Source organism: Frankliniella occidentalis, unplaced genomic scaffold (genome assembly GCF_000697945.3).
Source record: "Frankliniella occidentalis isolate FOCC.00 unplaced genomic scaffold, Focc_3.1 Scaffold2, whole genome shotgun sequence".
Lineage (NCBI taxonomy): Eukaryota > Metazoa > Arthropoda > Insecta > Thysanoptera > Thripidae > Frankliniella > Frankliniella occidentalis.
Genome location: NW_026267132.1, coordinates 793,540 through 805,467, shown reverse-complemented (window position 1 = coordinate 805,467; position 11,928 = coordinate 793,540). Strand labels below are relative to the sequence as shown.

Below are 11,928 nucleotides of genomic sequence, written 5' to 3'. Positions count from 1 at the left end.
GGAGGACGGCACCGTTGCTTTCTCGGCTATACTTTCCACCGCATGTTGGGAACGTACACGAAGCATCGGTGGTTCAGTGGTAGAATGCTCGCCTGCCACGCGGGCGGCCCGGGTTCGATTCCCGGCCGATGCAATTTTTGTCAAACTTTGTAAGAGGTGAGCATAGAGTAAGTGGGGCCTGGCGCTAAGATGTGCGTAAGCAAAGTGATGCAGAGGGCAATGCACTGGCACACATAAAACTTTAGCAGTGCTTGCATCAGTTTTCTGCTCTCTGCGATAACCCTGTAACCCCCCCGATTTTTTCCCGGGGGAAAATTTATTGCGCTGTATCAGTTATGTTTGCAAATATTACGTTTATGACTGCACTGGAAATCCTAAGTGTGTGGGTGAGCAAAAAATCACACGCTTGTAGGTAAGCGACAAAACATTCACACACCTGTCGGTGTTCGACAAAATATTCACACATTTGTAGTGAGTGAATAAAAATCGGTACCCTAGATAGCTAGCGATACTAGCCGCAAGTGCACTGATATATAAAGTGTGCAACTGACACACACTTTATAGTGTTTAACACCGTGCGGCATACTTCTATGTGTGCAACATGAGTTTTGAATAGTTGGAAGTTGGAAGTGTTCAACAGGTGTGTTGCACACTTTTTAGTGTTCGACTTGAGCGTTGACCATTAGCGCTCGACGGTCAGGTTGAACATTTAAAAGTGTGCAACACACCTGTTGAACACTTCTAACTATTCAAAACTCGTGTTGCACACATAGAAGTATGCCACACGGTGTTAAACACTTTAAAGTGTGTGTTAGTTGCACACTTTATATATCAGTGTGTGCGAATAGTCATTCACACATATGCAGGTGTGCGACATTTGTACACTTGGATTTCTAAAATATGGGTTGTGTTTGAAAAATAAAATATTTTCAGTCCTACTTGTGCCACGTGGCTGATTAACCCCGCGTATTTCTGTTGTTATACTGTACCGCACGCCCAGTCTACGGCGCCTTACGGGCCGAGGGTAGGCAATCCACCCGCACGTAGGAATGCGGTACAGCATACCTACAAAAGTGCGGGGGTCAGTCAGCCATCTGATAAAAACCCAAACAAACGTGTCCGAAAATACAATAAAATGATTCCGCCCAGGATCGAACTGGGGACCTTCTGCGTGTTAGGCAGATGTGATAACCGCTACACCACGGAATCCGTTGAGAGTCGTTGGCGAGGGCTCCGGTCAACAAGGCGGGCTGCGCGCGGCGCTGCCTGCCAAGCGTACGGCCTCCCGGTCCCGGGTCCCACACACATCCACAACCTTTCCAAACAAATAAACTGTTCAACTATCTGAGTGATTTGTCTTCGATGTAGTGCTCGGCAGCGGCAGCCCATTCTGCTCCACAGAGACCCCACCTAGTCAAAACCGAACAAACGACGTTCTCGGGGAATGCCATTAGGCGCTCAGCTGAAAGGGCTTGCTGGCAGCGGTGTTTCTAAAGTACGAGATTAACATTTATTTTCATTAGTATAGGTTGTGCGTTCAACTAGTTCAAAGAGGCAGAAAGGACAAAATTTGCTCAGGAATAGATTCTGAGCCAGTTAAATATGAATCCTTATAATACAACCAGGTGACTGATTCACGCCGCGCACTTCTGAAGATATACTGTACCGCATGCGCGAGTGCGGGCGGGTTGCCTACTCGCTCGGCTCGTAAGGCGCCGTGGACAGGGGCGATAGGCAAAGCCCGCCCGCACTCGTGCTTGCGGTACAGTATACCTACAGAAGTGCGCGGCGTGAATCAGCCACCTGGTATGTTCGAATGTCCCGCACCGCGCGTACTGTGACATGGTGGGGAGAAGAGGGAGCTGGAGAAGGTGGGTGGGGTAGTTATATGTAGGTATTTAAATTTTCGGGTGAAGTATTTCTGGGAAATTTTCAAGATTTTTTTTTCTTAAAATACCTCATTTTTTGGGTCCTCGGAAGTTTCATTTTTGTTTTTGTTTTTGTCAATTTTTCTGGAAATGTTTTAATGTTTTCCATTTTTTCAGGAAAAGTTTTAAATTTTTCCAGGAAAAGTGTGGACTTAACACAACCCAGATGGTTGGTCGGAGAACCCCACTTCAAGCGTCTATTATATGATCATCACAGAATTCTACACCGATTCAGGGGGCACTCCCGTCGCGCAAAGTTACCCCGGCGAAGGACACCGCGTCAGGCAAGTGGTGGAGCAGACCCTGGCCAATCAGGGACGGTCAGCGGCTGTCATAATCATAGTGTGACTGACTCGCTGACTAGGACGGGACGGGCTGGCCTGCCTGGCCCTCGCCTTGGCCCGCGGCGGGCGCGGCTCAATCGGAATACCGGAAGGCCCTCGTTGGTTGGCCTGGGCTTTAGCCTGGGCCGGCCTAAAGCATGTGTGTATCTCGCGCAGGCGGAGGGCAAAACACTCCGATCGGGTCCCATATACGGGCGCGTTTCCGACAGGGAAATCAGAACAAGTTGGCGTGATCGAGTTATTTTAACGCTTCGGCTATGGTTGTGCTTATCATGTCCCCCTCCTCCGGCTGTAGAATAGCTGCGCTGCGAACCGGACACCCGGCTCGGCACCCGCCCGAACATTGTCCAGGAGGGGCTGGCATAGCTCCATCTCTTGCTTGAGCAACTCCATGTGGCAAAGTCCACGACAGTTACAGAGTTCGGTTAACCCGTCCTGCTGGTCCGCGCTAGCCTACGGCTTTAAGGCCAGCCACGACACTACGTCGGAAGAGCCGGGGAGGTAGGCCACCCATTTGGCAGCCATGTCGGGCGCGTCACCGACCCTGTGAGAACTCCTGCTCTAGGTCAGGCACTGCACCCCACATGGCATTGACCAATAATTTCAAAGACATGTATGATCAGTTTTAGTAGCCAAAGTAATTTATTTATCTTTGACTTCGAAAAGCTGTAATTTTACATTATCAAAATGAGTAGTCCAGAGAGATGTTTATCAAGGACTGGTACAAAAGTTTTGTAAAATTCAACTGAAGAAATAAACGGAAAAGGGAAGTCACACCTAATATTTACTGTTGTTAAAATGCAGTGAACAATTCTCTCAAGCTACTGTAACCCAAAAATTATAGTAATCTTCACTTTGATAGAAGAATTTGTAGAATAAAATACCTAATTTATTTCTTCTCTTTCTTATCTTTCTCCTGCTTTTCCTTATCCTTAGAGAGTGAACCTACAGCCTGGCGGACAGCTTCACTCTGAGGGTCCACACCAGGAAGGTTTTCCAACACACTCTGCAAAAAGGCTGGGTCATTCATAACTTCAGTTAAGTCTTCATCCCCATCCACCTCCATTGGGGTTTCTGACTGCTTAGGTTTGCCACTGGGCTCAGCACCGGCCTCAGCTTGTTCTTCTGAAAAGTATGATAGGTATAAAATTATACTGAATTTAGAAATTGAATGTTGGAATGTGTTATCTTTCTAGACTTACTTGCTTCCTGCATTGACATCTGCATGGCAAAAGCAATCTGCTCCTCTTCAGTCATGCTTGCAATGTCTGGCTGAGCTGGTGCATTCTCATCTACTTCCATGGACATGGCCAGAGCTTGCTCAAGCATTGCCTCCTCATTTGGAACTATAAAGAATAAAGGTGTTAAATGTTAGTCATACCAAAAAATTTAGGCAAAGATAAAATATATTATCTCATCAGCTAAAACCTTAACAACTTCAAACCTACCCTCCTTAATAGTTGTAGGCACAGGGGTTGATCCTTCAGATGCAGCCATAGCCCTGCGAGTCTCAGCCTCCTGTCTTTGACGTTGCTCTTCCATGGAAACACGTAGAGCCTAATATAAAATGTACAGTAAAATTAGTTACCAGTTTCCACACAAAAAGTGTTACGGAATAGTTATGGAACAAAGGGGAAGAATCAACATTACCAATGCAAGTTCTGGGTCTTCATTGGGATCCACTCCAAATTCAAAACCAGCGCCACCAAGACCAGCTGCACCAGTTCCATCCTCACCCTGCAACAAATATATTTGTGATATTCATTTAAAGTTATGTATGAATGAGAGTGATTAGAACTAGATTAAAGAGCCATGGTGCAGACCTGAATCACAGGAGAGGAGATGAGAGCGTCAGAGAGATGAGGACCAGGGGGAACACTGACAAGGTGACTTCCTGCACCATCCTTACCATTAAGGGTGTTAATAAATGTTGTCAGCATGTCATTGTTCTGAAAACAAAATATTGAACAAATTGTGACATAAGAAAGAGGTGCAAGTTAAAATAAAAAGTTAATTTAATTTTCATTGACTGGATACCCACAGATAATTCTTCTCCAAAGCTTACAAGGTCTACATTAACTTTCTCTTTCTTCAAACGTTTTGCTAATTTAACCAAGTCTCTCTCATCAGCGGTAATTGGGCTTCCAACAAAGACAACAATGCGCATCTTGTGGTTCTTTCCCTGGCGATGCTTAAGAGCCAACTGTAAACAGAAGAACATTTTTGAAATTCTCTTCAGCATTAAAGCAAATAACACTCTCATAATTGCTTCTAACAAATTAAAAAAATAAATAAACAAAAACACTTACGTGAGCAATGCGAATACCAGTCAATAAGTTCATGTTTCCATTAGGCTGAACTTGATGCAGCTTAGAAAGAATTCGTCCTACATCTGATGTCAAAGTGGCCAATACTTCCACACTGAAAAAAAATAGTGTTTATATTAGTTGCTCACAGTGTGTGCCTACAGCATATAAAATTGGAGTAAATGTGGTAATACATATAAATAAATGTAGATACCAAAATAAAAATACTCACTTGGCCAAAGTCAGCAAACCAACATTGTTTTCGGGGTTAGCTCTAGTTTTTGAATGACATACAAGATTTACAGCGTCTTGTTGAGCCTGCAGACGAGTTGGGAGGAAGTCGCCGTTCCTCATAAAGTCACTGTTGTCGACACTAAAACAATAAAAAGTAACCAAGTATCAGTTGAGTACAGCAGGTAGAGAACATTATCTAGGACAATGGTTGTATCTTTAGTAAACATCGCAAAAAGTTCTCTGCATAGGCAAGAAACAAAAAATCTATCGTAATAAGATAAAAGTTAGCAACAAAACTTTAGGTGTTGAGCCAACAGTAAATTGCTTAATAATACACTTTGATACACCTATATTATACGCCTTGAAATCAATGAAATTAAATGAAGTGAATGAGAAGGTTGCGACAACAAAGACAGTGACAATAAGCTACACTGGGAGCTTTTGGTATGGACCAATTATACACTAAAATGTAGATACTGACTCAAGGATAATGAAATGTGACTATGAAAACAAGAAAATACTGTGTTTTAAGGAAATGCAGACAAACTATTATGCTTTGTCATCAGACTCATGACTTCTTAACCTCAATAGGAATTTAATAACAAGACATCAATGTTTATGAAGTGCATGGAGTTCAATAAGGTTCGCAACATCAATCGTAACTGTCAGAACTACACACTTTAAAGAGTTAAATCTTACCATATCATAGTACTTTCCAGCACCATGGTGAAAAACGAATGCTTCACGGATCTTCAAGAACTGTCAGTACTCGCAACTCTCTCCTGTATTCTTCCTGCCCTAGTTCTACACAGTATGAGAATTATCGCGGAAGCTAATGACGAATCAGAATGACAAATCGTTCGGGCCAGACGGCTGTCATGCTGTCATTTTTACTCTTCAATATTTGGCATTGTTTCTGGAGGGTGATTGGAGAGAAGCTGGGATTGGAAGTTAAATCAAAAATAATGATTCGACTGTAGAATTACAGCAAAGCAAATTATGTGTGGCGGGAGCATGTATTAGAACATAAGGGTAGTAGCGCGATTGTAACTTTTGAGTGTACTGTGGTAGGTACCAAAAGTTCTTTAGTACCTCAAAACACATAAATCTATCATAAAATCGGTGTGTAGTTTTAGTTGAAGAAAGGTTTTATTTAGGGTCACGGCACCGACAGTTTTAAACTACCGCCAAACATGATTCATCAGTGCCCGTTGGTTTCCTTAAAACTTCAAGGAGAACTGTTCATTTGAGTGGCCGTGACATAGAAAACAAAATAACGTCGGTATACTGTGCGCTTGATCATAAATCCTTTTGAAGAAATATAGGAGTTCACCGACGGTTGAAGGTAAGTAATTGTCTAAACCAAAAATTGATGCATTCCTCTGTCTGGACACTATTTAGAAGTATGTGACTCGTCATGTCTTCAATTTCATCGTGCCAAAGGATCAACGACTGGACTTGGAATATTCCCCTTCGACGAACTCTTTGGAATCGGTGTGTGAAGAATGGCTAATTTATCGTCATCGCACGTCATTAACGCTAAAAATCTGTTTATTTTAAGGAATATCGTCTTACTACACGTCCAATCGTCTTTATTCCTCCATCATTTTCATGTTGAATCATCCTGACAACCCTACGTGCACACTGTCATGTAGGCTAGAATGAGCCGCCCCAGCGGTAGTTTCGTCTCGATTAACAATTTCAGGCCTTCTCTATAAGCAAGAGCAAACAAGAAATTTCATTTAGAACCCAACCTTATTGATTTTCTTCCAGCCAGTCATTGCAAAACGCTTTTCGTGGGAAAACCATGGTTTGTCACTATGCTGTGTTTGGTCACTGTTGGTTGTCACAGACCTATCAGCTGATCATCATCAACTTCTCCTATACACTTATACAAAATCACTTAAACATGTGACCTGCCTGCATGAGCGATACTTTGTGATTCCAATCAAATTCACTTAATTTTTTAAAAGTTTGATGAATTTATGGGATCAAATTTTGTTTGTGAGTAGTATCACATATCTTGGTTAAGTTACCAAGCTTGTTGCTCATGCCATTAGAGGTTGTATCAGGTTGACACACCAGAACATTTTAGTTGAAACCACAGTTGCTTGGGTACTATTGATTGAAGCGCATTGTATTTTTACATTTTTAATATTAACAAAAGTTAGAGAAATTATATTTTAGTTCTTGCCCTCTTTCAAAAATGATTTAAGTAAAATCATCCTGATGGAGTTTGGGAAGTAGGATGCAATGCTTGGACATTCCCAACTATGGCTGCGTTCAATTATTTTTAGCTAGATAAAAATATCAAGTTAATCTATTTCAATCAACTGGTTATGGGTTTTTTGTTTATCATTACTGTATTGTTTAATTAATTTTACCGCAACGTCAGAGAAGATAACCACTCTCCGTGTGGAGCTAGGCCAAATGCTCATCTAGCGGATCCACTTAATGGACCTTTTCTCCAGAAAGCATGAAGCGCTCTTCATTTTTGTTTTCAAGGCGTCTTTCTTTATTTCATATTTATTGTAGAGTAAATCTGCACATTTTCCTCCTAAGTAATAAAATTAGAAATTTGTGATTAATGATGATTTACTTTTTCTGAGGTATTATGCTGTGTGTTTTAGAGAGCTTCTAAGTCATAATTTTTTCTCATGAACGTTGGATTTGATTATGTCCATGCCCACATAATTAAAACCTTCCTAGAATTAAAATATCCTCCAATTTAAATGTGTCTTAAACTTTCGACTGATGAGTCTTGTTCCATTTTTATGTTGTAGGTGGAAAGCAGAGTCACCATATCTACAAGAGGTTTCTACTAAAAGGAAGTCATGATGAAGTGTCAAGAAAAACCATTGTGTGTCAGTCGCAATGGTGTTGCCATGAATGCCATCCAAGTGCTGTGTGAAAGTGTGCCAATAGCAGTGATCAAATCTCTAAAAGTCTCTTTGTGGCTCTATCAGCAAAAAGTGTTGTGTGGAAAGTGAAAGTGAAAAATTTTGTGATATTTTGTGCCTCATATTTGGATACCATGGATTACCATCTTTTTTGGATACTATCTTCAACTGCATATGGATATTACCCTTATTTTAAGGTAAGATTTTTCTCATACGTAAACCACCTAAGTGATAATGTTTTCATTTCTTGACATTCAGCATACTTGGTGTAGACCATGCCTTTAGGTGGCACATAGTTTGAGAAAGGGCAGGGCCACCCTTTCTCAAGCCCCCTCAAGCACATAGTTTCTAACTTTTTGAATTTGGAGCCAAAGTCCATTTCGTTTCATGGCGGCTGAGCGCGAGAAGCGTCGTTCGGGATGTCGCTTCGGCTCTAGCTTCGGCTCGGGAGGGGGCAATGGTGGGGGGTGTATAGCACGCTTCATCGAACATGTACTGGTTTACTACATTACTGCAATGTTTCTCTTGTTTTAACTCTGATCTGGCTATAGAATGTTAGTTGAATTTTATGTGTCTCAAACGACTGTAATGCCAGCCTATACTTTAAGTAACAGGCACTGCTGCAAATAGTTCAATTTTACCATGAAATTGGTATTATTTCATGATTGACGTAAACGTGTTGGAGCCTCAAGATAGAAACATTTATTCCTCTTTATCATGCCTTGAGCTCAACGTTGCCCTTTCATCTCCTTTCTACAACCATCGAATGTTGCGCCGTCATGTCTGCCAGGGGCATGGTGCGCGTAAACGGACTATGGAGCGGAGCCCGGTCGGCTCCGGCGCATGCGCTCTGCCGCTTTTAAAATGTCGCATCGCTGTGCTCGCTCCCCCACCAAGCTGTTTCATCGTGCTCTCGGGCCTCACAACGGAGCGTCCGCCATTACGATTTCTCTCAAGATAGCCTAGAAAGTCTTCGCCGCCTCTCAAGTGGCTGAAAAATGAACATGTGTGATCAATATTACTTGCTATTGTGAGTACTGAGTAGTTTTCAGTGGCTCGAACGCTCAATATGGGTGAAATCTGGAAGGTGTGCCATGGGAGTGACGCGTTCGCCATTGGCGTGGAGAGAGGTCTGTGAAGTGACGTCAGCCTACTACCGGATCAACACATCAACTATTTTCGTTGTAAACCAAATAATAACAGTGCAAAAAACAAACGAACTTAGTGCTTCTAAATTAATATTGGATTTTTTCAAAGACATTTTACACATCTAAACTACAGTGTCTGGCAGTGAAAATTTTCGTTGGGTAGTGTGGTGATAATGCAGTGAGCCCAGTAGTGGCTGTGGGCTTCGGCCTTGGAGGTTCGTTGAGGTTTTTTCCGAGTCCGTCGCTGCGCGCTGCGTCGATGGGAGAAGCGCGTTGGTGCCCGCAAGTCCGGCGTACTGCGCGCCCTGCCCGCCATTGTTCGGACTGAAATGCTGCCCCTAACCGCATAAGCGGTGTTTGGATACTGTGTAGTGGATACCGATAGTGCTCGCTTTGGATACAAGTGTCGTTGGCGGTGCCCGCGCGGGCGTTGCTCGCTGTGCTGCCCTCGCCGTGCTATGTTGCGATGGTGGTCTTAGCGGGCCGCGCGGGCCGCACCAGCGCTGTGCTGCCCTCCGTCGCCCTCGCCGCGCGAGCTGCGCTAGACCCCGCCGCGTCACGTGGGACAGGGCCTAGCCGGGCCAGGGGCCCCCACAGCCCCCGCAGCCGGGCCGGCCTAGCAGAACGGGCCGCCTAACCCTTCCATGTTTGTTTTCAGTGAGTGGTCTGTGATGGGTGTCGGCCAAACCTCGCGAATGGGTCGCAATCACCCTAAACCGGCGACTATAAACAATGACAATAGTTTGCCAGTGTGATGCCACTATGTGTGAGTGTTTAGGACAGCGTGTGATGTGTGACTTTGTCTGTCTGTAGGAACTGACTGAACAATCTCATGGATGAGTGAGATTAGGAGAAGGCTTGGAGCCAGATGTTGTCATGGCCCCAGCCTTGACGGAACCTGGTCAAACTCAAAACTTCAAGTTGCTCTCATCACATTCGTCACCTGCATCCCCAACGGCTGCAGTGCGTGCTGTGAGCGATGAGATATTCTTCTGTGATGTGGCCCGGCATTTGAAGAGTGATAACATCCTCAATGGTGACAGTGTTTGCATCAATGGAACTAAGTTGAAAGCCAGCTTGGGCAACCTCAAGCCAAATCGCCCTCGCATTGTAATCCCTGCTGAGTCTTGCGTCGCCCCGTGCCTCGACGTAGTCTCGGATTGCAAGGGAGTAAACGGAGACAGTAGCCTTATGATGAATAGTGATTCTTCCAATCAAGATCAATCTAATAACATGGGCTTACAGAAGTCACATCCAGGCATGGCACCTACGTTGGAAGCAGGAAGTTTCCTGAAGGAAAGCTTCCTTCCACCAGAAGTGGACCAGCTGTTCAAGAATTTGGGTGCAGCAATCAATAGCAGTGATATTGGTCCCAATATGGATGAACTGCTTCAAGTTTTCAAGAGTATGGAATCAACTGTGGAGGATGGAACATTAGATGAGGCTTTGTCAGCAGCACAACAAGTTGAAAATGTTGAGTCGGATGGTCTTTTTCCGATACCTGATGGAGCTGACCTAACCACAGCTTTTAACTTTGAAAGAGATATTTTCAATGAAGTGGAAGATATCAATATGTGTGTAGATTCTCAAGTGCATATTCCTGATGCAGTTGATGCAGATACAACCCTGCAGCCTGCCAAAGAGTGTAATGCCAATGAAAGAATTGAAGAGGCCAGAAAAAAACAATTCCAATCAGAGCGTCGCTGTGAGTTTTTACTGCGGCGTCTCCGAAAACTTCAAGCCAAAAGTATGGGAAGGCATGCCAGTGAAGAAGTCAATGGGTTAATGCAAGAAACTCAAAGACTAATGGTGGAGGCACAGACACAGGCTCAGTCTGAGGAAGTGAGTCGAGATAGGAGACTTCCTAGAACTATTTCTCAAATGTTAAGACAATTTGAGGAGTCTGCTCACTCAGCAGCCAACGGCCGTGTTCCTCAGCATCGCTACTTTGGCTCGGGTTCAAGTGATCGGACAGCAACAGTGCCCTCTGGTCAGGACGCTGTGGAAATTAGTGCAGACGTCAGAGTGGAAGTGGAGAAGGTGGCTGGCCAACTTCATACCCAGTTCCGCATGGTGGAAAATGCCATGGATTCAGACGTAACTGCGAGCAGTTCAGGTGGTGAAAGCTGTGATGAAATGGTCTCCTACAACAACCCCCATCAGCAACCCTTGTCAATGTAAGTTTCTTCTCATTTTCTTTCCGACAATTTGTCAAATTCTTGAATGTTTTTGTTTGGCTTTTATGTCTTTAAGTTTACAGTGCTATTTAGCTTTCATTATAAGATAGTAAAATAGTTTTCACTCAGACTTTTAATTCTGTGGTTTATTTTCTAAAAAACCACTATTTAAAATAATTAAATGCTTATCAACTACCCCTTAATTTGTAAATGTTATTTTAGGGGTAATTGTTTCACTCATCTAATATTGATTTAAGCATGTTTTAATCGTTGGTGCATGTTGTTTTCTCTGTTGCCTTGTTGATGTCTGGGAATGCCCTTGCCACTTAAGTTCAGGGTAGAGCAGTATGATTTCTGTTGATGTCCTGCATTTCAGCAGAGCGCAAGGGTAAACTAGCTGACAGGAACGTGTCTGTTCTGGGCAGAACTGGCAAAATGCGATTAGTACAGTCCTGCCCAAGACTTCCTGCGGTCGTTAAGTCGTTTTGCACGCCATTGAGGTCTTCCCTCGAGCTGGGCTGGGTGCGGTGGTGGGTCTGGTGGTGGTTCCGGGGTCGTAGCTGCCGGCCCCCCTGCGGGCCCCCTGAGGGCCCCCCGCGGCCAGCCCGCCGCTGCTCCGCGAGCCTGAGGGTTGTTGAATTTGAAAGCAGGCCGCGCTGCCCTGCTGCGCCGCCGAGCCGCCGAGATGAGGATCGGGGCCCGCTCTTTGAACACGGCGCTCGCTAGCATGCGGGGCGTGGCGGGCGCGGCGCGGCGGGCAGGCCTGACCCCGGCGAACAACGGGCTGCTTTGAGCGTGCCCCGCGCTGAACCCGCCCCGCCCCTCACGCCCTGAGCCCTTTGGGCGGCATCTCTCGAGGCCGTATCAGTGAGTTCTTACTCGACCCCCCCC

At 44.6% G+C, this 11,928-nt stretch overlaps 2 protein-coding genes and 2 non-coding genes across 8 annotated transcripts in view; 2 read left to right on the top strand and 2 right to left on the bottom strand.

The window, feature by feature from the left end:
• Positions 1-62: 62 nt before the first annotated feature.
• Trnag-gcc (transfer RNA glycine (anticodon GCC)) lies at positions 63-133 on the top strand. The gene has a single exon. It is a non-coding gene; the product is annotated as a tRNA-Gly (tRNA).
• Positions 134-1,136: 1,003 nt separating this feature from the next.
• On the bottom strand, positions 1,137-1,209 carry Trnav-aac (transfer RNA valine (anticodon AAC)). The gene has a single exon. It is a non-coding gene; the product is annotated as a tRNA-Val (tRNA).
• A 1,679-nt stretch (positions 1,210-2,888) lies between these two features.
• LOC113213531 (26S proteasome non-ATPase regulatory subunit 4) lies at positions 2,889-5,666 on the bottom strand. Its single transcript, XM_026432637.2, has 9 exons — positions 5,512-5,666; positions 4,811-4,951; positions 4,582-4,693; positions 4,314-4,475; positions 4,096-4,221; positions 3,923-4,009; positions 3,721-3,829; positions 3,475-3,618; positions 2,889-3,397 (listed from the first exon to the last, which is right to left on the bottom strand). Exons 1-9 carry the CDS (start codon positions 5,535-5,537, stop codon positions 3,162-3,164), a joined length of 1,143 nt encoding a protein of 380 aa, XP_026288422.1. The 5' UTR covers positions 5,538-5,666; the 3' UTR covers positions 2,889-3,161.
• A 345-nt stretch (positions 5,667-6,011) lies between these two features.
• Positions 6,012-11,928, top strand: part of LOC113213421 (KAT8 regulatory NSL complex subunit 1) — a 24,963-nt gene continuing 19,046 nt past the window's right edge. The window contains exons 1-3 of one of the 5 annotated variants that reach the window (XM_052265485.1): positions 6,012-6,157; positions 7,596-7,909; positions 9,674-11,037. In XM_052265485.1, the coding sequence (XP_052121445.1) occupies positions 9,737-11,037 (1,301 nt within the window). In that variant the 5' untranslated portion in view covers positions 6,012-6,157; positions 7,596-7,909; positions 9,674-9,736. The other 4 variants (XM_026432488.2, XM_026432487.2, XM_026432486.2 and 1 more) reach the window with 4 other exon arrangements.